A 22704-nucleotide genomic window follows, 5' to 3' on the forward strand; every position below is an offset into this window, starting at 1 on the left:
TCTTCATCATCATCATTATCTTCTTCATCATCATCTTCATCATCTTCATCATCATCATTATCTTCTTCATCATCATCTTCATCATCATGAACCTCTTCATCATCTTCATCATCTTCATGTTCATCTTCATCATCATCATCATCATCATCATCATCATCATCATCATCATCATCATCATCATCTTCATCATAAATATCAACATCATTGTTAAAAAGTGTTTATTCAGGTAAAACTTAGTTAAGTGTAATAAAAAGACAAAGGTCAGATGTTTCCTCAAAGGTCCAACAAACCTCCACACGTGTCAGAACCAGGCGTGGAACCCGTGTTTGTCCTTCACCAGCCAGATGCTGTCAATCACTTCACCCTGCTGCGACACACACACCTGAGTGAGCACACACACACACACGTCTCACCTGCACTCACCTGGTCGTCAGACACCTGCTCCAGGTACAGGTGTGTGGTGTTGACCACCTGCATGCGTGTGTAGCCGTAGTCAGTGCTGCGGAAGGCGCTCCAGTCGCGAGGGTTGGGGTTGAACTTGTCGGTTCGTTCCCTGCAGCCCTGAGAGGTTCACAGTCAACTCTAGGTGTACTCGTCCTTCCCTGCGAACACCCGGGTCTAGACCCGTCATGAGACTCACGGCTGATCCTGTGATGATGTGAACCGGAGCTCCAGGGTTGACGTACGGTCGCTCTCTGCTGCCGTTGTGCACCTGAGAAGAAGAACCGGTTCAAAGAAGAGGTCCATGTTAAAGAAGAGGTCAGAGGTCACCTTGTCGCCATAGACCGGCCAGAGGCGCTCGTAGGTGTGTTCGTGTGCCCACAACTCCAGGTCTACACCTGAGAGACAAGATCAAACTATTTTAACTTTAATCAAACAAATTTCAACTATAATCAAACAATTTTAACTTTAATCAAACAATTTTCAACTATAATCCAACAATTTTCAACTATAATCAAACAATTTTAACTTTAATCAAACAATTTTCTACTATAATCCAACAATTTTCTACTATAATCCAACAATTTTCAACTATAATCCAACAATTTTCAACTATAATCAAACAATTTTCAACTATAATCAAACAATTTTCAATTTTCAACTTTAATCAAACAATATTCAACTTTAATCAAACAATTTTCAACTATAATCAAACTATTTTCAACTATAATCAAACAATTTTCAACTATAATCCAACAATTTTCAACTATAATCAAACAATTTTCACCTATAATCAAACAATTTTCAACTAAAATCCAACAATTTTCAACTATAATCAAACAATTTTCAACTATAATCCAACAATTTTCAACTATAATCCAACAATTTTCAACTATAATCCAACAATTTTCAACTATAATCCAACAATTTTCAACTATAATCCAACAATTTTCAACTGAAATCAAACAATTTTCAACTATAATCCAACAATTTTCAACTATAATCAAACAATTTAAACTATAATCAAACAATTTTCAACTATAATCAAACAATTTTCAACTATAATCAAACAATTTTCAACTATAATCCAACAATTTTCAACTATAATCCAACAATTTTCAACTATAATCAACAATTTTCAACTATAATCCAACAATTTTCAACTATAATCCAACAATTTTCAACTATAATCAACAATTTTCAACTATAATCAACAATTTTCAACTATAATCCAACAATTTTCAACTATAATCAACAATTTTCAACTATAATCAAACAATTTTCAACTATAATCCAACAATTTTCAACTATAATCTAACAATTTTAAACTATAATCAAACAATTTTAAACTATAATCCAACAATTTTCAACTATAATCTAACAATTTTAAACTATAATCTAACAATTTTAAACTATAATCAAACAATTTTCAACTGTAATCTAACAATTTTCAACTATAATCAAACAATTTTCAACTATAATCTAACAATTTTCAACTATAATCTAACAATTTTCAACTATAATCTAACAATTTTCAACTATAATCCAACAACTTTCAACTATAATCAAACAATTTTCAACTATAATCCAACAATTTTCAACTATAATCCAACAATTTTCAACTATAATCCAACAATTTTCAACTGAAATCAAACAATTTTCAACTATAATCCAACAATTTTCAACTATAATCAACAATTTTCAACTATAATCCAACAATTTTCAACTATAATCCAACAATTTTCAACTATAATCAACAATTTTCAACTATAATCAACAATTTTCAACTATAATCCAACAATTTTCAACTATAATCAACAATTTTCAACTATAATCAAACAATTTTCAACTATAATCCAACAATTTTCAACTATAATCAAACAATTTTCAACTATAATCAACAATTTTCAACTATAATCCAACAATTTTCAACTATAATCAACAATTTTCAACTATAATCAAACAATTTTCAACTATAATCCAACAATTTTCAACTATAATCCAACAATTTTCAACTGTAATCAAACAATTTTCAACTATAATCAAACAATTTTCAACTGTAATCCAACAATTTTCAACTATAATCCAACAATTTTCAACTATAATCAAACAATTTTCAACTATAATCAAACAATTTTCAACTATAATCCAACAATTTTCAACTGTAATCCAACAATTTTCAACTATAATCCAACAATCTTGGCTCCAGTCTTCATGATGGTACCGTGGAGGTAGAGAAGATCCTCCAGACCCGGGGCTGGTGGTTTGGTGTCGTTGCGACCCAGCCGGACCTGAGGAGAGAAGGTCTAGTTACTGAAGCACCTTCACAGCAGCTCCAGACGCTCAGTTCCAGGAGGCGCCGAGACGTGGAAACTATTCCTGTGAATTACAGTGATTATGGCACATCTCGCTCAACGTGCTCGAGGTTGAAACAGATCCTTCACGTGTGACCGTCAGTGGAGAAACTTCTGCCGGAGGTTTATGTAACCGAGAGAACAGACCCAGTGTTCTGACTCCTCACACTTCTTCATGTTGTTCTCTATGTTCCTCACGCGACCACATGATCTTCACGTACAAACGAGTCCAAGCGTGTGCAGTCGTCCTGGTCGTCGTCCGAGCAGTACATGGGTCTGTGTCCCATGGTGATGATCCAAGGTCGCAGCGCTCGGTTCTCCGGCCGGTTGGCCTCCTGGACGAAGAACAGAACCGTGAGGGATGGATCTCTGGGGTGAACCTTGACCTCGACACTCACCTCCAGGTCTCTCCTCAGCCACTCGTGCTGCCGGAACAGAAGGTCCAGGCCGAACTCCAGGTAGAAGTAGACCTCGGTAGAGAGAGAGATGATGTGAGCCGGGCCCACGTCCCAGCTGTGGACACGCGGTTCAAGGTCAAGAGTGTGTTTTGGTGTGTTGTGATGTGTTGTGTCGTGTTTACATTTCTCAGGTGTGGTAGTAACAGGAAGTGATGGTGACTGAGATGAGGTTGTAACAGGAAGTGATGGTGACTCAGGTGAGGTTGTAACAGGAAGTGATGGTGACTCAGGTGTGTTTGTAACAGGAAGTGATGGTGACTGAGGTTAGGTTGTAACAGGAAGTGATGGTGACTGAGGTGAGGTTGTAACAGGTAGTGATGGTGACTCAGGTGTGTTTGTAACAGGAAGTGATGGTGACTGAGATGAGGTTGTAACAGGTAGTGATGGTGACTCAGGTGTGTTTGTAACAGGAAGTGATGGTGACTGAGGTTAGGTTGTAACAGGAAGTGATGGTGACTGAGGTGAGGTTGTAACAGGTAGTGATGGTGACTCAGGTGTGTTTGTAACAGGAAGTGATGGTGACTGAGGTTAGGTTGTAACAGGAAGTGATGGCGACTGAGGTGTGTTTGTAACAGGAAGTGATGGTGACTGAGGTTAGGTTGTAACAGGAAGTGATGGTGACTGAGGTTAGGTTGTAACAGGAAGTGATGGTGACTGAGGTGAGGTTGTAACAGGTAGTGATGGTGACTGAGGTTAGGTTGTAACAGGAAGTGATGGTGACTGAGGTGTGTTTGTAACAGGAAGTGATGGTGACTGAGATGAGGTTGCAACAGGAAGTGATGGTGACTGAGATGAGGTTGTAACAGGAAGTGATGGTGACTCAGGTGAGGTTGTAACAGGAAGTGATGGTGACTCAGGTGTGTTTGTAACAGGAAGTGATGGTGACTCAGGTCTGTTTGTAACAGGAAGTGATGGTGACTCAGGTGTGTTTGTAACAGGAAGTGATGGTGACTCAGGTGTGTTTGTAACAGGAAGTGATGGTGACTCAGGTGTGGTTGTAACAGGAAGTGATGGCGACTGAGGTTAGGTTGTAACAGGTAGTGATGGTGACTCAGGCGTGTTTGTAACAGGAAGTGATGGTGACTCAGGTGTGTTTGTAACAGGAAGTGATGGTGACTCAGGTGTGTTTGTAACAGGTAGTGATGGTGACTCAGGTGTGGTAGTAACAGGAAGTGATGCTGACTGAGATGAGGTTGTAACAGGTAGTGATGGTGACTCAGGTGTGTTTGTAACAGGAAGTGATGGTGACTCAGGTATGGTTGTAACAGGAAGTGATGGTGACTGAGGTGAGGTTGTAACAGGTAGTGATGGTGACTCAGGTGTGTTTGTAACAGGAAGTGATGGTGACTGAGGTTAGGTTGTAACAGGAAGTGATCGTGACTCAGGTGTGTTTGTAACAGGAAGTGATGGTGACTCAGGTATGGTTGTAACAGGAAGTGATGGTGACTCAGGTGTGTTTGTAACAGGAAGTGATCGTGACTGAGATGAGGTTGTAACAGGTAGTGATGGTGACTCAGGTGTGGTTGTAACAGGTAGTGATGGTGACTCAGGTGAGGTTGTAACAGGAAGTGATGGTGACTGAGGTTAGGTTGTAACAGGAAGTGATGGTGACTGAGGTTAGGTTGTAACAGGAAGTGATCGTGACTGAGATGAGGTTGCAACAGGAAGTGATGGTGACTGAGATGAGGTTGTAACAGGAAGTGATGGTGACTCAGGTGTGTTTGTAACAGGAAGTGACGGTGACTCAGGTGTGTTTGTAACAGGAAGTGATGGTGACTCAGGTGTGTTTGTAACAGGAAGTGATGGTGACTGAGGTTAGGTTGTAACAGGAAGTGATCGTGACTGAGATGAGGTTGCAACAGGAAGTGATGGTGACTGAGATGAGGTTGTAACAGGAAGTGATGGTGACTCAGGTGTGTTTGTAACAGGAAGTGACGGTGACTCAGGTATGGTTGTAACAGGAAGTGATGGTGACTGAGATGAGGTTGTAACAGGAAGTGATCGTGACTCAGGTGTGTTTGTAACAGGAAGTGATGGTGACTGAGGTGAGGTTGTAACAGGAAGTGATGGTGACTCAGGTGTGTTTGTAACAGGAAGTGATGGTGACTCAGGTGTGTTTGTAACAGGAAGTGATGGTGACTCAGGTGTGTTTGTAACAGGAAGTGATGGTGAGTCAGGTGTGGTTGTAACAGGAAGTGATGGTGACTCAGGTGTGGTTGTAACAGGAAGTGATGGTGACTCAGGTGTGGTTGTAACAGGAAGTGATGGTGACTGAGGTGAGGTTGTAACAGGAAGTGATGGTGACTCAGGTGTGGTTGTAACAGGAAGTGATCGTGACTGAGATGAGGTTGTTACAGGAAGTGATGGTGACTCAGGTGTGTTTGTAACAGGAAGTGATGGTGACACAGGTGTGTTTGTAACAGGAAGTGATGGTGACTCAGGTATGGTAGTAACAGGAAGTGATGGTGCCTCAGGAGAGGTTGCAACAGGAAGTGAAGACGACTCAGGTGTGGTCTCTCACCTGTACCACAGACCTTCAGTGTTGCCAGGCATGCTGAAGCGACTCCTGTAGTTGGAGAAGTTGCTGCAAACAAAGAAAAACCATCAACTTACGTTACTTTCATCTCCTGGTGTGGTTGTGACCGACACCACCAGGGGGAGTCGTCGAGCCCTGAGGTGACGACCATGCGTGTGATGGAAGATCTTCAAGAAGGTTCATGTGTGATTAGAGGAGAGGAACCAGTCCTGCTGACCTCAGCAGTGTTTCTCGGGCGTGACTGCGGCCAGAACCAGAGCCGGCCCGGGTGGAGTCCAGATGGACGGATTGATGTGGGAGGACATGAGTCTAGGTTTGACAAAGATCCAAGAACTGCCTTGAGGTCCTTGAGTCCAGGAGCTACTGAACCGAGTGTTGTTAGGGTTGTCCAGGCGACAAATGGTGTCAGAAGTAGGACACGATGTTCAGATCCACAGTGAAACCACATGAAGGTCTCCAGAGACGTTTGACCCGGGGGTTAGAACGGTGTCCGACCTTGAACATGGATCGAGGAGGACAAGACGGAACATCTACCCGGGCAGGTCTGAGGAACAAAAGCTCTGAGTAACTTTCGCTGTAACCGTGAGTCATGAAGTTGTTGCTGCAACACGTGGAGATCAACGTTATCTTCGTCACACACCAGGGCAGGTAACAACACAAACTATCAAAACATCAGGAGAAATTATTCCACCAGATTCTCACATCTACAACACAAGAAGCTTCTGGCTCAGCTCTTTCTTCACCACCACAGAGTAAGAGAGTAATATTTGTAGACCTTTTCCAGCCCAGGGTCACAAACAACTTTAACAATAAAAAACAACCTCAATAAAATATATACTTAAAAGGTACGTCTTTGTGTTGCAGTGTGTGTCTTTGTGTTGGTGTGTGTGTCTTTGTGTTGGTGTGTGGCTTTGTGTTGGTGTGTGTGTCTTTGTGTTGGTGTGTTCACCTTTGTGTTGCAGTGTACGCCTTTGTGTTGCAGTGTACGTCTTTGTGTTGGTGTGTGTGTCTTTGTGTTGGTTTGTATCTTTGTGTTGGTGTGTGTCTTTGTGTTGCAGTGTACGTCTTTGTGTTGGTGTTTGTGTCTTAGTGTTGCTGTGTGTCTTTGTGTTGGTTTGTGTCTTTGTGTTGGTGTGTACGTCTTTGTGTTGGTGTGTACGTCTTTGTGTTGGTTTGTGTCTTTGTGTTGGTGTGTACGTCTTTGTGTTGCAGTGTACGTCTTTGTGTTAGTGTGTGTGCCTTAGTGTTGGTGTGTGTCTTTGCGTTGGTGTGTGTGTACATGTGTGTGTCCGTCTGTAGTCTTGTGTGTGTGCGTCTTTTTGTTGGTTTGTGTTGTTGTGTTTGTCTTTTTGTTGGTGTGCGTCTTTGTGTTGGTTTTTGTCTTTGTGTTGGTGTGTGTCTTTGTGTTGGTTTTTGTCTTTGTGTTGGTGTGTGTCTTTGGGTCTTTGTGTTGGTGTTTGTCTTAGTGTTGGTTTAAGTCTTTGTGTGTCCCTGTGCATATTTGTGTTGGTTTGAGTCTTTGTGTTGGTGTGTGTGTGTGTGTGCACATGCGTGTGCATGTGTGAGTGCGTCTTCATGTTCATATGTGTTTGTGTAGTTGGATGTGTGTAGACTCAGGTACGAAGCTGAAGTAACAACAATAATCCATCAAACATAAAACCTGACGCTCCTCGAGTGAATCTTGTGTTTACAAAGACTTGTGTAAAGAAAAAAAACACACACTAGAAACAACACTAAGGTTGGCTGAGACTCCCACCTGGCGGCTTGAAAGTGCAACTGCAGCACGCGGAGCGATAGAAACGTCAATCACTGATCAATAAGATGATCCGAGAATAAACAGGTTCGAACTAGATTAAGAAGAAATCTAAGATGAAGATCAACATCATCATCATGAGGAAACATCTCACGTGTGCTCAGAAGAAGAAGAAGAAACAGTCGAAGCTGCGGTTCAGTCGTGATGTTCCTTCAGTCGCAGCCAAAGAAGACTTGAGTTCGGGTCACATGACCCGCAGAGTCAACATCACGACGCTAAGGTTCCTCGTCCAGGATGGAAACAAACTCCAGGAACGTGAAGATCTGCAGAGATGAAGGACTGAAGAGAAGGAAAGGAACGTGACCTTCTCTTCGTTCTCTACACTCCAGTTTGTTTGCATCGGGTCAGAACGACCCCACAGAGGAACGACCTGCATGTCTGAAGCAGGGGAGGTCGCTGACCTTTGACCCAAAGACCACACCTGGGTTAGAAGAGTGAGCGACGCACAACAACAACACAACGCTGTGGAGCTGCAGGATCGAGTGATATTTTCCGCTCCTGGGTTGAGAAGGTTCTGGACGAAGACGTTCCCGACACGTTTCCCGCCTCGGAGATGAAAACAACTTCCATGTGTGCGAGGAACGTGTGGAAAGTGGAGGCACGTGTTGGGAGCAGGACTTACTAGGCGTTCTCGTGGTTGCCGGGGCACGTCATGTAGGGCACGTAGGCCGCCATGGACTGGATCTGCCTCATGAACTGGTCCCCGATCCTGCCGTTGTCCTGGAACATCAGGACAAACTTTGTGTTTGTCTTTCCACGAACGACCAGTTATTGACGCAGGAAATACTTTCATGTTTTTATAAAGTATCGTTTCGGCTCCTGACGCTTCTCAAGGTTTGACTCGAGAGACCAAACCAGAGTCTGGACCACAGAAGATCAACAAGTGTGAACTACGGTGGCTTAGAGGTGCCAAACAAACTTATCTTGAAATGAATCAACAAACTGTTGAAATAAATCGACAAACTGTTGAAATAAATCAATAAACTCTTGAAATAAATCAACAAAATCTTGAAATAAATCGACAAAATCTTGAAATAAATCAATAAACTCTTGAAATAAATCAATAAACTCTTGAAATAAATCGACAAACTGTTGAAATAAATCAATAAACTCTTGAAATAAATCAATAAACTCTTGAAATAAATCGACAAACTGTTTAAATAAATCGACAAACTGTTGAAATAAATCAATAAACTCTTGAAATAAATCGACAAACTGTTGAAATAAATCAATAAACTCTTGAAATAAATCAATAAACTCTTGAAAAAATTGACAAACTCTTGAAATAAATCAATAAACTCTTGAAATAAATCAACAAACTCTTGAAATAAATCAACAAACTCTTGAAATTAATCAACAAACTCTTGAAATAAATCAATAAACTCTTGAAATAAATCAATAAACTCTTGAAATAAATCAACAAACTCTTGAAATAAATCAACAAACTGTTGAAATAAATCAATAAACTCTTGAAATAAATCAACAAACTCTTGAAATAAATCAACAAACTGTTGAAATAAATCAACAAACTGTTGAAATAAATCAATAAACTCTTGAAATAAATCAACAAACTGTTGAAATAAATCAACAAACTGTTGAAATAAATCAATAAACTCTTGAAATAAATCAACAAACTCTTGAAATAAATCAACAAACTTTTGAAATAAATCAACAAACTGTTGAAATAAATCAATAAACTCTTGAAATAAATCAACAAACTCTTGAAATAAATCAACAAACTCTTGAAATAAATCAACAAACTGTTGAAATAAATCAATAAACTCTTGAAATAAATCAACAAACTCTTGAAATAAATCAACAAACTGTTGAAATAAATCAATAAACTCTTGAAATAAATCGACAAACTCTTGAAATAAATCAATAAACTCTTGAAATAAATCAATAAACTCTTGAAATAAATCAACAAACTGTTGAAATAAATCAACAAACTGTTGAAATAAATCAATAAACTCTTGAAATAAATCAATAAACTCTTGAAATAAATCAACAAACTCTTGAAATAAATCAATAAACTCTTGAAATAAATCAACAAACTGTTGAAATAAATCAACAAACTGTTGAAATAAATCAACAAACTGTTGAAATAAATCAATAAACTCTTGAAATAAATCAACAAACTGTTGAAATAAATCAATAAACTCTTGAAATAAATCAACAAACTGTTGAAATAAATCAATAAACTCTTGAAATAAATCAATAAACTCTTGAAATAAATCAATAAACTCTTGAAATAAATCAACAAACTGTTGAAATAAATCAATAAACTCTTGAAATAAATCAACAAACTGTTGAAATAAATCAATAAACTCTTGAAATAAATCAATAAACTCTTGAAATAAATCAACAAACTCTTGAAATAAATCAATAAACTCTTGAAATAAATCAATAAACCCTTGAAATAAATCAACAAACTCTTGAAATGGTGTCACATGGAGACACAGAAACAACACGTACCTCGTCCATGTCGTACGCAAAGTCACCTGAGGAACAAATAAATGAACAAATGTCAGATTCTTCAACCTTTATTCAATTTTAATCTACAATTGTCTGCTGTTAAATCAGTAAAACCACCACAAGGTTTGATGAAACTCTAACAACAGAACTATGTGTCTTGACGACGACGATCAAACTCATGATCGCTACTGCCCCCTGCTGTCACATCTGGCTCATTGCATTCAAGGATATCGTAAAGAAAATGTAAATTGTGTTAAAAAAACGTAAATAACCGGCTGTGACTGCAGGTATGCTGCCCTCTGGTGGTCAGAGAATACAACTGATCATGTAAAATTGTTTCTGAAAACCATTATTTCTATGATTTACTAGTAGCTACAATAATTTAAAAGATTATTGGTTTTAAAAAAACGTATTCGCTAGATTTTGGTGTGAAGATTATTCCTCAAAACACTTTAAACAATATATTTTTCAAAAAGGATCGTTTTATTACATTAGATTCTGCTTTAAATTATCTCTAAATGTAGAAACATGCGTTTGTTGATGTCAAAAACGAACCTCAGGTCATGAAACGAGGTGTCAATCACTCACCGATGTGCAGCACGGCGTCGTACAGGCCCAGCTGAGCCTCCTTCTGCAGGCGAGCCAGAGACTGAGGGTTCTCGTTGCCCAGGTCTCCGTACAGAGCGAACCTGGGACTGAAGCTGCTGCTGTGGTTCAGGGCACTGAAGGAGAAGACGTCACTCCAGCCGTCGGCGCCGCCGCAGTGATACACTGGAAGACCAGGGACCGGGTCAGAGGGCGTCGCCACGGAGACGAGTCTCACTCACGGTAGGTGGCGGCAGGTTTGAGGTCAGCGAGGGTCACTCTGTGGATGAACATCTTCCTCTTCTCCGGCCCAGAGTCCACGAACACGGACGCGTTTCCTGAAGCGCTGAACTCGAACGCTCGACTCCCCAGGAGGCCGTACTCCACTGTGCTCTCCGTCATGTTGAAGGTCGTCCAGGTCACCGTCATGGAACCAGGAAGTCCTGCGGAAGCATTTGATTCTCAAATATAACATTTAAGAAAACATTTCCATTTCTCAATGGTTCAGACTGTTCACTTATGGTTGTGTGAGGATAGTCTTGTCATTGTGTCGTCAAGTTACTTGATATAAATGTCCTTTTTTTTTGTGCAACATTTCAGTTTTTTACATGGAAAAATGCATTATTGTCAATAAAGTTTATTTCAATACAAAAATGCATTATTGTCAATAAAGTTTTTTTCAATACAAAAATCCATTATTGTCAATAAAGTTTTTTTCAATACAAAAAAACATTATTGTCAATAAAGTTTTTTCCAATACAAAAATCCATTATTGTCAATAAAGTTTTTTAAAATACAACAATCCATTATTGTCAAAGTCTTTTACATGTAAAAATCCATTATTGTCAATAAAGTTATATTACATACAAAAATGCATTATTGTCAATAAAGTTCTTTTAAATACAACAATCCATTATTGTCAAAGTATTTTACATGTAAAAATCCATTATTGTCAATAAAGTTTTATTACATACAAAAATCCATTATTGTCAATAAAGTTTTTTAACATAAAAAAATCCAAGTTTTTTTATTAATATATACAATTTTTTTAATTCAATACAAATTAATTTAATAGTTTTAAGTGTTTGCTACAAAAATATTTTTACTGTCAATAAGTCTTTGTTGATACCGAAGTTTAAAAAAATAATAAAAATACATTTACTATAAATTATGTTTTTTATACATAAATCCATTTATTGTTAATCATTTTTAATTCATGCAAAAATCTGTTAACGACAGAAATGTATCTGAAAAAAAACAGTCGACTTCCTGTTGATGTCATTTCCTCGTGTCAACATTTCCTTGAAGATTCTTCATCGACTTCCTCTTTTGTCGCTTATTTTGAGTCTTTCACGTTTAATTTTCAACAAAACAGTCGATAAGAAACATGTTTACGTTCAGGATATAGATGGATCAAACTTTATTGATCCTCTGAAGGTCTCCTTCACTGCAGCAGCTCAGGTTGACAGATGTGCAGGTGTGCACTCACCTGGATACGACAGGTGCACCTGCTCCGGCTCGGTCCATATCGGCGGGACACACAGTCCAGACCCAGAGACGCTCAGCAGCAGAACCACGAGCAACATCTTCTTGATCTGCTGCTGAGAAACATATGATGACATCAAATCACAAGACTTTTAAGAGTCGACGTACCTGCGTCACGTCACGTCACGTTACGTCACGTCACGTCACATGGTCTCAGGTGAAGAACGTCAAGTCAGCTCTTTTCATGGACTCACAGTCAAAACAAAGCAACAAACGACTCCTACGAAAACAGAAGAATATTTCGTGTTAGTTTTGAACTTAAATAAACATTTAAATAAAAGAATCTCTACAGTGACTCGAAAGTAACATTTGTTGTTGTGATGCTAACAACAACTAAACACAGCGATTTACCGATGAAGCGACGTTTAATACGTTGAATAAAACATGACAAACAATTATTAACGACAAAGGTTTTCAAAGCACGTTAAACTCACCTGTCAATCATTTACAGAAGAATAACAAACACATCAGATGTTCTGACTGAGGTTACGTTGTGACGTCACAACGCGGAAGAACAACAGCGCGGGGCATTGTGGGAAAAAGAGTTTGCGCCATTATTGGAGTTTTTATTTATTTTATTTTCTGTTTACTATAAACTATTCAGGTATTTAAACATTTTTTAAGTGGAAAAAAAGATTAGATATTGAACTGAAATATATAAATATAATAATAATTAATAATAGCAAGTTAGAAAAATGCAACAATTGTCGTCACAGTTTGCCTAAAAAAGATGTAATAAAAGCAATAAAATACTCTACGTGAGCATTATTTTGTCATTTTACTTTTACTCAGGTGTATTTTTCAAGTATTTAGAAAGTTAAAACACGAACTTTTAGACTTGTATTAACTAAAATTCATTCAAGTACTTTTAAAGTAAAATGTGAGTATCATTTTCTCTATAATAATAATATTTAGTCATGTATATAATCAGTAGTTATCATGTCAAATAATATGATTTATTTAGTTATTTATTCCTGAAACTAAATATGTAATGGATTAAATATGTATTATTTGTTTATGCTCTTCGTCATTAGAACATAATTCAAACTAGTTCTATAAATAAATAGTTAAACTAGTATATTTTACTCGTACAGTAACATGCTTGTGTATTTGACGGACTTCGACCTCCCTGATGATGACAAGTGTGGATCAAATCTCCTGAGCTCTGATAAGAAGCTCCTCCTGAGGCTGAAGTCCAGACAGAAACCAGCGCAATGACTTGATCTTCTCACGTTGATCCAGAACTGCTGCTGGTTCTCCTCAGGATGGACCTGCTCGGACCGTGTCTCCTGCTGTGGCTCTGGACCTCTGAGGCTCAACACCTGGACGCTGAGAACCTGCACCTGCTGCCAGGAGACCAGACTCACCTGGTGCTGAACCGAGACATGAAAGGTTGGATCTCCTCACAGAAGAAACCTCAGATTGACAATGTTTATAACGTGCTGTGAACAGCAGGTGGCGCTGCAACTGTCTTTTTGAACGACAAATGACTCAAAATCTTTTTAGAAATAATGTCTGAACACGAGATTTAAATCCTGTGATATGATTGACAGCTTAACGCTTATCAAGGATTCTTCCATCACTGGAGAGTTATTCTCGAACAACATCTTTAAACTTACGAAGATACAAATGTTTCTTTTTATTCATATGTTTAAAGTTCCTTTAATAAAAATAACAAAAAAAAAAGTTGCTCGATTATATAAAATGTTTATATTATTATTATCTTGTTGTGTTTATAATGTTGGTCAGACATGTGTTTGGAATTTCATTTGTTTATTTAATATTTAATAGAAAAAATAAAAGTTGCTTCAATCAATGAAAATGGATTCAAATTTTAAAAGAAAGTGTTGAAAAATCTTAATAATGTTTTTTAATGAAAATATTTTTAGTTTAACTTTTAACTTTTTTCAATGGAAGCAAATTGTTTTAATTGAAAATATGTTTTTATTGAATTGACTTTTTTTTTTTTAATGAAAGCCTTTTTATAATTAAAAACCTTTTCTTTTTTTCATTAAAACATCTTTTCCTGTTTTTTTAGAATAAGGAACCAAATCTCACATATAAGTGCTTCTCATAATTCAGCCCAAACTCAAAAGATAACTTGAATATAAAAAAGTTTCAAGATTAAAAATTAAATTAACTTTTTTGATTGAATCACGTTTTTTCTAATTGAAAAATATATATTTTTAAAATATATGATTGAAGCAACTTTATTTTTTAAATGAAGTGAAAGTGAGGGAAAAAGTACAAACGTAAGGTTAGTTTCGAATGTAGCCATTAACCCAGAACTTAAAACCACAGACTGACAGACGTGTCCGTCAATGGAAGCATTGTTTTAATTAAAAATATGTTTTGATTGGATTGACTTTATGAATGAAAACTTTTTTATGATTAAAAACCTTTTTTTTGTTTTCTCTATTATTTAAGAATAAAGAACCAAATCTCCATCATTTAGCCAAAACACAGGGATAGTTTTGAATATAAAAAAGTTTCATGATATTATTTATTTAATTAAATTAACTTTTTTTGATTGAATCACATTTTTTCAAATGAAAATATAAATATAAATTCTAAAATAATTCTATAAATATTGGATTGAAGCAACTTTTCTTTTGACATAAATAACAAATAAAAAGTACCTGCATAGACACATCATGCATCTCATGCTGACTAGAGTTTTGAAACGTTCTGTTGTGTTTAATTTCACTCGAACCAAACCCTGGAGTGAAAAAGAACAAACGTAAGGTTAGTTTCGAATGTAGCCATTAGCCCAGAACTTAAAACCTAAGACTGACAGACGTGTCCTTCAGTTCCTCCCAGAGACTGCTTCGAGATGCTGATGATCTCGTCCGGACGGGCCAGAGACGGCGTGTACCTGATCCGACCCGGAGGTTCCTCCATCCTGGTCTTCTGCTGCATGCAGGAGGGCGGCTGGACGGTGGTGCAGCACATCACCAACAACAGCAGCCTGGACTTCGACCGCACCTGGGACCAGTACAAGCGCGGCTTCGGGGACGTGACGGGCGACCACTGGCTGGGGAACCAGCACCTGCACCTGCTGACCCGTGGACCCGGACGCTTCAAGCTGGGCGTGAAGCTGGTGGACCAGGACGCCGTCACCAAGACGGGTCAGTACGACCCGTTCCTGGTGGAGAGCGAGGCGTCGGCGTTCCGGCTCCGCCTGGGCCTGTTCCAGGGGACGGCCCTGGACGCGCTGACCCAGGACACCGAGAACTACCTCCACGACAACCAGAAGTTCACCACCAAGGACCGGGACAACGACAACTACTTCAAGAACTGCGCCCGGCTGGAGTTCCAGGGCGTGGCGGGCGGAGGCTGGTGGTACGACGCCTGCGCCGGCGCCAACCTCAACCGCAGGAACGTCATCTACTGGCAGCAGGACTGCAACAAGGAGCGCCTGTGCAAGTACGCCTGGATGATGGTGGGACCCTCGGACCACGTCAAGGTGGTCGTGCCGGGCGACTGCAGGAGGGACGAGCTGTGAGGACTCGGACCGAACTTTGACATTTTATTTCAAAAAAGAAAATGAACAAATACTGTTTGGAATCTTCATCTCATGTCATGTTGAACCTTTTACTCACGGAACCGATCGTCGTTTTTAAACCTTTAATTATAATCGTTTAAATAATTGAATTCAATAGTTTCGATATTGAAGGTTGAATTTTTGTTTTACTAACTCAAATAAAATAATTCAAATATTTTTTTTTTATTAGAATTATTTTTTACACATAGAGTCTGGTATTTTAATCACAATAAAGTAAAAAAACAAAACATTTTCTAAATTCAATATTTTTTTTAAATGCAACATTTAACTGTTGACTCCAGACATTAGCAACAGAGCACCGAGCCACTGATCAAGTCACATGATCGTTCGCATGATTGGCTTTAAATCATTTTTTACATTGAATTCAAAAGGCTCTGGATTTAAAAATATTGGATTTAGATCAAACATTTTTGAATGATTTGAATTAGAAAATCAAACTCTATGTGTAAAAATCATTTGAAACGAATATATTTTTAATTCACATTTCAATTTAGAAATGATTGAATTCAGTTATTAGCCTTAAATTCATCGTTTCTTCCGATCGTTGATAAACTTCCGTCATGTTTCCTCCTTTTAAACACTTGGAAAACATCCTGAGAATCTGGTAACACTTGGCACTCGTGGATCCTTCAAAGATCTCAGCAGCCGTTGAAGCTCAGCTTCAAAGATACGCGTCCGTAGCTGCCGTCTCCTTCTGGCTCAGCTCTTTGACCAAACAGTCATGTGACCTTGGTCATGTGGTTCTGCGTGCACCAGTGAAGCTTCTCCTCGCCGCGGCTCCTCCTCCAGCGGCACAGCAGCAGCAGGCGGAAGGTCTTCCTGAAGGTCTTGTTGCACAGGGCGTAGCACATGGGGTTGACGGTGCTGTTGACGTAGCAGAGCCAGTAGCCGAGGTGCCAGAGCGAGAGCGGCACGCAGTCGGAGCAGAAGGTGGAGACCAGCACCATGATGTTGTAGGGCGTCCACGTCAGGATGAAGGCCAGCAGGATGGCGCTCAGCGTCTGCGCCGCCTTCCTCTCCTTGACCAGCACCATCCTCTTCCTCTTGCTCATCTGGTTCTTCAGGTCTTTGGCGGCCGAGGCCGTCGAGGGGACGCCCGTGGACTCGGAACCGGTTTTGGACTCGCCGTTCTTGACCTGGGCCGGCCGGAACTTGTACGACACGCACTTGTCTTCGTCCTCCTTCCGCCTTCGCTCGGACTTGGGGGACGCGGGTCTGTCCTCGTCCTCGGAGGAGGCGCAGCTGTTGCAGGAGGTCAGCTGACCGGCCCGGGACCACTCGTCGGCGGTGGCAGTAGGCCGCGCCGCGTTGCTCCGGGTCGACGAGCACCACGAGGCCCGAGTCCTCTGGCGCGCCGAGGTCGGCAGCTTGCAGCTGAAGCAGGACCCGATCCGGGTCTTCTGCGGTGGCGCCAGCGTGGACTCGGAACCCCTGACCCCCTGAAGCTCCGCCAGGTCTTTGGTCCTCTTCTCCGTCTCCCTGTAGATCCGGCAGTACAGGATGGTCATGACCGACACCGGGACGTAGAAGGCGGCGATCGCCGTCCCGAAGGTGATGATGGGCTCGGAGAAGAACTGGATCTGGCACTGTCTCTCGGGGACCGTCCTCTTGCCCACAAAGTACTGCCAGCACAGGATGGGCGGGGCCCACAGAACCAGCGACACTGTCCAAGCCAGACCAATCATGACCCCCGCTCTCTTGGGGGTCCTCTTGGCCCTGTAGGTCAGAGGCCTGGTGATGGAGAAGTACCGGTCGAAGCTGATCACCAGCAGGTTCATGACGGAGGCGTTGCTGGCCACGTAGTCCAGGGCCAGCCAGAGGTCGCAGGCCAGGTCCCCCAGAGCCCAGTAGCCCACCAGGATGTAGGAGGTGTAGAGGTTCATGGAGAAGACCCCGATGATGAGGTCTGCCGCCGCCAGACTCAGCAGGTAGTAGTTGTTGACGGTCTTGAGTTGACTGTTGACCTTGAAGGAGAGCAGGACCAGGATGTTCCCCACGATGGTGACCAGGCTGACCACGGCCGACACCGTGCCGATGGTGACCACCTCCCACAGGCCGTGAGGGGCCGGCTGGACGTCCGTGGACGTGGAGTTGGTGGAGTTCAGGAGCTTCTTCACGTCCATCGTCTCGTGTTCACGCGGATCCATCCGAGCCGGACGTGTTCGCGCGACTCATGCCCGCGAGAAGCTGCAACACAAGACCACCAGTTAGTTTCCATTCTCTCCACAAGGTGGCGCCCTTTATGCAAGAACCACAGGACGGTTGGTTCATGGTCAATAATCTTTATATAATTCACTCTGAAGCAAATAAATCATCTTTACTTGTGAATAATAAGAATAATAAGAAAATAATCAAACTGTCAAACCAAATCATTTGAGTTTCCGTCAGTAGGAGGCGCTCACACAAAACACAACATAAACAATGATTCTTAAGTCACAATGACCAAAGTTGCTGGTTCAACGCCAGTGTACTGGGGGAATATAGGGGGTTAGAGAAAGGTGCAGAAGAAAAATAAAAAGGAGAAAAAAAGAAGAAAGAGAAGAAAAAGGATAATTATAATAGTAATACTAATGTGTATTAATTGTAACATAAATGTTATTAACTATAATAATGTAATAATAATAAACTTCAACTCAGGGTCAGAGCAGGAGAAACTAAAGCTCAGTTCTGTAGTTTATGAAGATTTACCTGAAGAAGAAAACATTTTACTCATTTTATCTATACATCTTTTAACATTGTATAAGTCTTGTTTCTTGATCTGAAGAGTCTGTCCTGACAACCGTCGTCTCCTCATTCAGTCCTCCTGCACTCTGGCATGAGAACGTGACATTTACCCAGCAGGAGACGAGCTGTTTGGCTCGGTCAGTCTGGAGGTTTGATCAGGAGGGACAGAGAAATGTGGAGCATCTCGTAGAAACTAGTGTATGACTATGAGTTATCTTTAACCAGTGATCAACCAGTGATCAACAAGTGATGAACCAGTAATGAACCAGTGATGAACTAGTGATGAACTAATGATGAACCAGTGATGAACCAGTGATGAACCAATGATAAACCAGTGATGAACCAGTGATAAACTAATGATTAACTAGTGATGAACCAGTGATGAACTAATGATTAACCAGTGATGAACCAGTGATAAACTAATGATTAACCAGCGATGTACTAATGATTAACCAGTGATGAACCAGTGATAAACCAGTGATGAACTTGTGACGAACCAGTGATAAAATAATGATTAACTAGTGATGAACCAGTGATGAACTAATGATTAACCAGTGATGAACCAGTGATAAACTAATGATTAACCAGTGATGTACTAATGATGAACCAGTGATGAACCAGTGATAAACCAGTGATGAACTAGTGATGAACTAATGATGAACCAGTGATGAACTAGTGATGAAACAGTGATGAACTAGTGATGAACCAGTAATGACATAGTGATGAACCAGTGATGAACTAGTGATAAACTAGTGATGAACCAGTGATTAACTAGCGATGAACTAGTGATGAACCAGTGATGAACTAGCGATGAACTAGTGATGAAACAGTGATGAACCAGCAATGAACTAGCGATGAACTAGTGATGAACTAGTGATGAACCAGTGACAAACTAGTGATTAACTAGCGATGAACTAGTGATGAACAAGTGATGAACAAGCGATGAACTAGCGATGAACTAGCAATGAACTAGTGATGAACCAGTGATGAACTAGTGATGAACCAATGATAAACCAGTGATGAACCAGTGATAAACTAATGATTAACTAGTGATGAACCAGTGATGAACTAATGATTAACCAGTGATGAACCAGTGATAAACTAATGATTAACCAGTGATGTACTAATGATTAACCAGTGATGAACCAGTGATAAACCAGTGATGAACTTGTGACAAACCGGTGATAAAATAATGATTAACTAGTGATGAACCAGTGATGAACTAATGATTAACCAGTGATGAACAAGTGATAAACTAATGATTAACCAGTGATGTACTAATGATGAACCAGTGATGAACCAGTGATAAACCATTGATGAACTTGTGATTAACCAGTGATAAACTAATGATTAACTAGTGATGAACCAGTGATGAACCAGTGATGAACTAATGATTAACTAGTGATGAACTAATGATTTACTAGTGATTAACCAGTGATGAACCAGTGATAAACCAGTGATGAACTTGTGACGAACCAGTGATATAATAATGATTAACTAGTGATGTACTAATGATTAACCAGTGATGAACCAGTGATAAACCAGTGATGAACTTGTGACGAACCAGTGATAAAATAATGATTAACTAGTGATGAACCAGTGATGAACTAATGATTAACCAGTGATGAACCAGTGATAAACTAATGGTTAACCAGTGATATACTAATGATTAACCAGTGATGAACCAGTGATAAACCAGTGATGAACTTGTGATTAACCAGTGATAAACTAATGATTAACTAGTGATGAACTAATGATTTAAACCAGTGATGAACTAATGATTTAAACCAGTGATGAACTAATGATTAACTAGTGATGAACCAGTGATGAACTAATGATTTACTAGTGATGAACCAGTGATGAACTAATGATTAACTAGTGATGAACCAGTGATGAACTAATTATTTACTAGTGATGAACCAGTGATGAACTAATGATTAACTAGTGATGAACTAATGATTAACTAGTGATGAACCAGTGATGAACTAATTATTTACTAGTGATGAACCAGTGATGAACTAATGATTAACTAGTGATGAACCAGTGATGAACTAATTATTTACTAGTGATGAACCAGTGATGAACTAATGATTAACTAGTGATGAACCAGTGATGAACTAATGATTTACTAGTGATGAACCAGTGATGACGACTGATCACCTGCACCTGTGCATCAGTCTAAATAAAAAAAAAGTTATTTTCCTCCTGCACAAAGATCTTCTTCTTCTTCTTCTTCAGCTCAATATAAACAACAACATCTGTTGATCTATTGTCGTCACTTTCATATGATGAATGTGTGTGACTTAGTGTGTCTGTCTTTGTGTCTTTGTCTGTGTGTTAGTGCTTGTGTTTTTGCTTGTGTGTGTGTGTGTGTGTGTGTGTGTGTGTGTGTGTGTGTGTGTGTGTGTGTGTGTGTGTGTGTGTGTGTCCTCATGAACCACGATGTTCTCCTCAGAGCTAAGAGCTGATGTTCCTCATGAACCACGATGTTCTCCTCAGAGCTAAGAGCTGATGTTCCTCATGAACCACGATGTTCTCCTCAGAGCTAAGAGCTGATGTTCCTCATGAACCACAATGTTCTCCTCAGAGCTAAGAGCTGATGTTCCTCATGAACCACGATGTTCTCCTCAGAGCTAAGAGCTGATGTTCCTCATGAACCACGATGTTCTCCTCAGAGCTAAGAGCTGACGTTCCTCATGAACCACGATGTTCTCCTCAGAGCTAAGAGCTGATGTTCCTCATGAACCACGATGTTCTCCTCAGAGCTAAGAGCTGATGTTCCTCATGAACCATGATGTTCTCCTCAGAGCAAGTCTTCCAGAAGAGCCGAGCGTGTTCATTACGGTAAAAGGCAACATTAAAAATACATGCAGACCTTCAGACATGCACTCGTGCTCCTCAGATCCAGGTCAGTAGAAAAGACCAAACTCACGTCTCAGCGACGCCACTTTCCTCCCGCGGAGTTAATCCTACTGTCGGCGCCCGGGTCAACAACGTGTCGGGAAACAGGATCACGCACTGCTGGGGAGAGGCCGGAGGTGGAGGCTGATCCGCTGTCGCCGGAGAGGAGGAGAGGAGGAGGAGAGGAGGAGAGGAGGAGGAGAGGAGGAGAGGAGAGGTGGAGAAGAGGAGGAGGAGAAGAGGAGAGGAGAGGTGGAGAGGTGGAGAAGGTGGAGAGGAGAGGTGGAGGAGAAGAGGAGGAGGAGCAGGAGAGGATGTAGAGGAAGAGGAGGAGGAGAGGAGGAGATGCAAAGGAGGAGAAGAGAGGGAGAAGAGGATGTAAAGGAAGAGGAGGACGAGAGGAGCAGATGCAGAGGAGGAGAAGAGAAGGAGGAGAGGATGTAAAGGAAGAGGAGGAGGAGGAGAAGAGAAGGAGGAGAGTATGTAGAGGAAGAGGAGAGGAGGAGATGCAGAAGAAGAGGAAGAGGAGCGGAGGAGATGCAGAGGAGGAGAGGATGGAGTCGTGGAGGAGCATCTGTTGGTCCTGACGAGGGTCCTGGACTCGATCATCCTCCGCCACGAAAAAGAAGTTCTGCAAGAATCACTTCTTCTCCTCCGCTGACGTCGCCGGGAGGAGAAATTCTCAGAGGAGTGAAGGTGTCGCCGTGTGTCGGGACAGTGAACGCTGATGTGGAGGAGGAGAGAAGGAGGAGGTGCTGGAGGTGGACGTTAACACGGGGGAGGAGGGGTGAGGATGGAGGGAGGAGGGAGGAGGGAGGAGGAGGAGGAGGAGGAGGAGGAGGAGGAGGAGGAGGAGGAGGAGGAGGAGGAGGAGGAGGAGGAGGAAGAGGAGGCGTCAGTCACCGATGAAAGAGAAAGTAGAAAGTGAGAGAAACTATCAGTTGCTTTTGACGTCTCTGCACTTTTTAATCTTCAGTTTTATCTCCACGTGAACATTTGTAACATTTGAATTAATAAATACATTTTATTAGCTTGAATTTTATTGACTAACTTCACTGAAACAATTGTTTATTCAATTGATTTAATTATTTCTATATTCTAAGGATTTTATTGACTAACTTATGTCAATAGTTTGTTTTTTTAAAGGTTGGATTTTATCGACTTTAAAAAGGTTAAATTGTTCTTCATAATTTCATTCAATAATGAATTAAAAATGGTTACAACTTTCAATTTTGTATTGAAAAGTATTTATTTTATTTGGTTGATTTAATAAACATTTTTGAATATTTCCAAAATGAATGAATTTA

The 22704-nt window shown here is 40.3% G+C and overlaps 3 protein-coding genes across 5 annotated transcripts; 1 reads left to right on the top strand and 2 right to left on the bottom strand.

Annotated features, from left to right (window-relative positions):
* Nucleotides 1-201: 201 nt before the first annotated feature.
* On the bottom strand, nt 202-12726 carry acp7 (acid phosphatase 7, tartrate resistant (putative)). 3 transcript variants are annotated; one of them, XM_087779668.1, is made up of 15 exons: nt 12642-12726; nt 12316-12427; nt 12152-12260; nt 10905-11105; nt 10666-10848; nt 10078-10103; nt 8225-8322; nt 5775-5837; nt 3194-3308; nt 3017-3130; nt 2666-2732; nt 772-839; nt 641-712; nt 424-561; nt 202-364 (listed from the first exon to the last, which is right to left on the bottom strand). In XM_087779668.1, exons 3-15 carry the CDS (start codon nt 12246-12248, stop codon nt 302-304), a joined length of 1305 nt encoding a protein of 434 aa, XP_087635794.1. In that variant the 5' UTR covers nt 12249-12260; nt 12316-12427; nt 12642-12726; the 3' UTR covers nt 202-301. The 3 variants fall into 3 exon arrangements, with proteins under 3 accessions (XP_087635794.1, XP_087635792.1, XP_087635793.1); XM_087779666.1 differs by having other exon boundaries at nt 202-367; XM_087779667.1 differs by having other exon boundaries at nt 202-367; nt 12152-12263.
* A 2303-nt stretch (nt 12727-15029) lies between these two features.
* LOC148060066 (fibrinogen-like protein 1-like protein) lies at nt 15030-15915 on the top strand. Its single transcript, XM_087780092.1, has one exon. It carries the CDS (start codon nt 15041-15043, stop codon nt 15710-15712), a length of 672 nt encoding a protein of 223 aa, XP_087636218.1. The 5' UTR covers nt 15030-15040; the 3' UTR covers nt 15713-15915.
* A 437-nt stretch (nt 15916-16352) lies between these two features.
* chrm5a (cholinergic receptor, muscarinic 5a) lies at nt 16353-21587 on the bottom strand. Its single transcript, XM_087779624.1, has 2 exons — nt 21429-21587; nt 16353-17959 (listed from the first exon to the last, which is right to left on the bottom strand). The coding sequence occupies exon 2, from the start codon at nt 17917-17919 to the stop codon at nt 16492-16494; it is 1428 nt and encodes a 475-aa protein (XP_087635750.1). The 5' UTR covers nt 17920-17959; nt 21429-21587; the 3' UTR covers nt 16353-16491.
* Nucleotides 21588-22704: the final 1117 nt, after the last annotated feature.

This window comes from Callionymus lyra, chromosome 18 (genome assembly GCF_982586985.1).
Source record: "Callionymus lyra chromosome 18, fCalLyr1.hap1.1, whole genome shotgun sequence".
Lineage (NCBI taxonomy): Eukaryota > Metazoa > Chordata > Actinopteri > Syngnathiformes > Callionymidae > Callionymus > Callionymus lyra.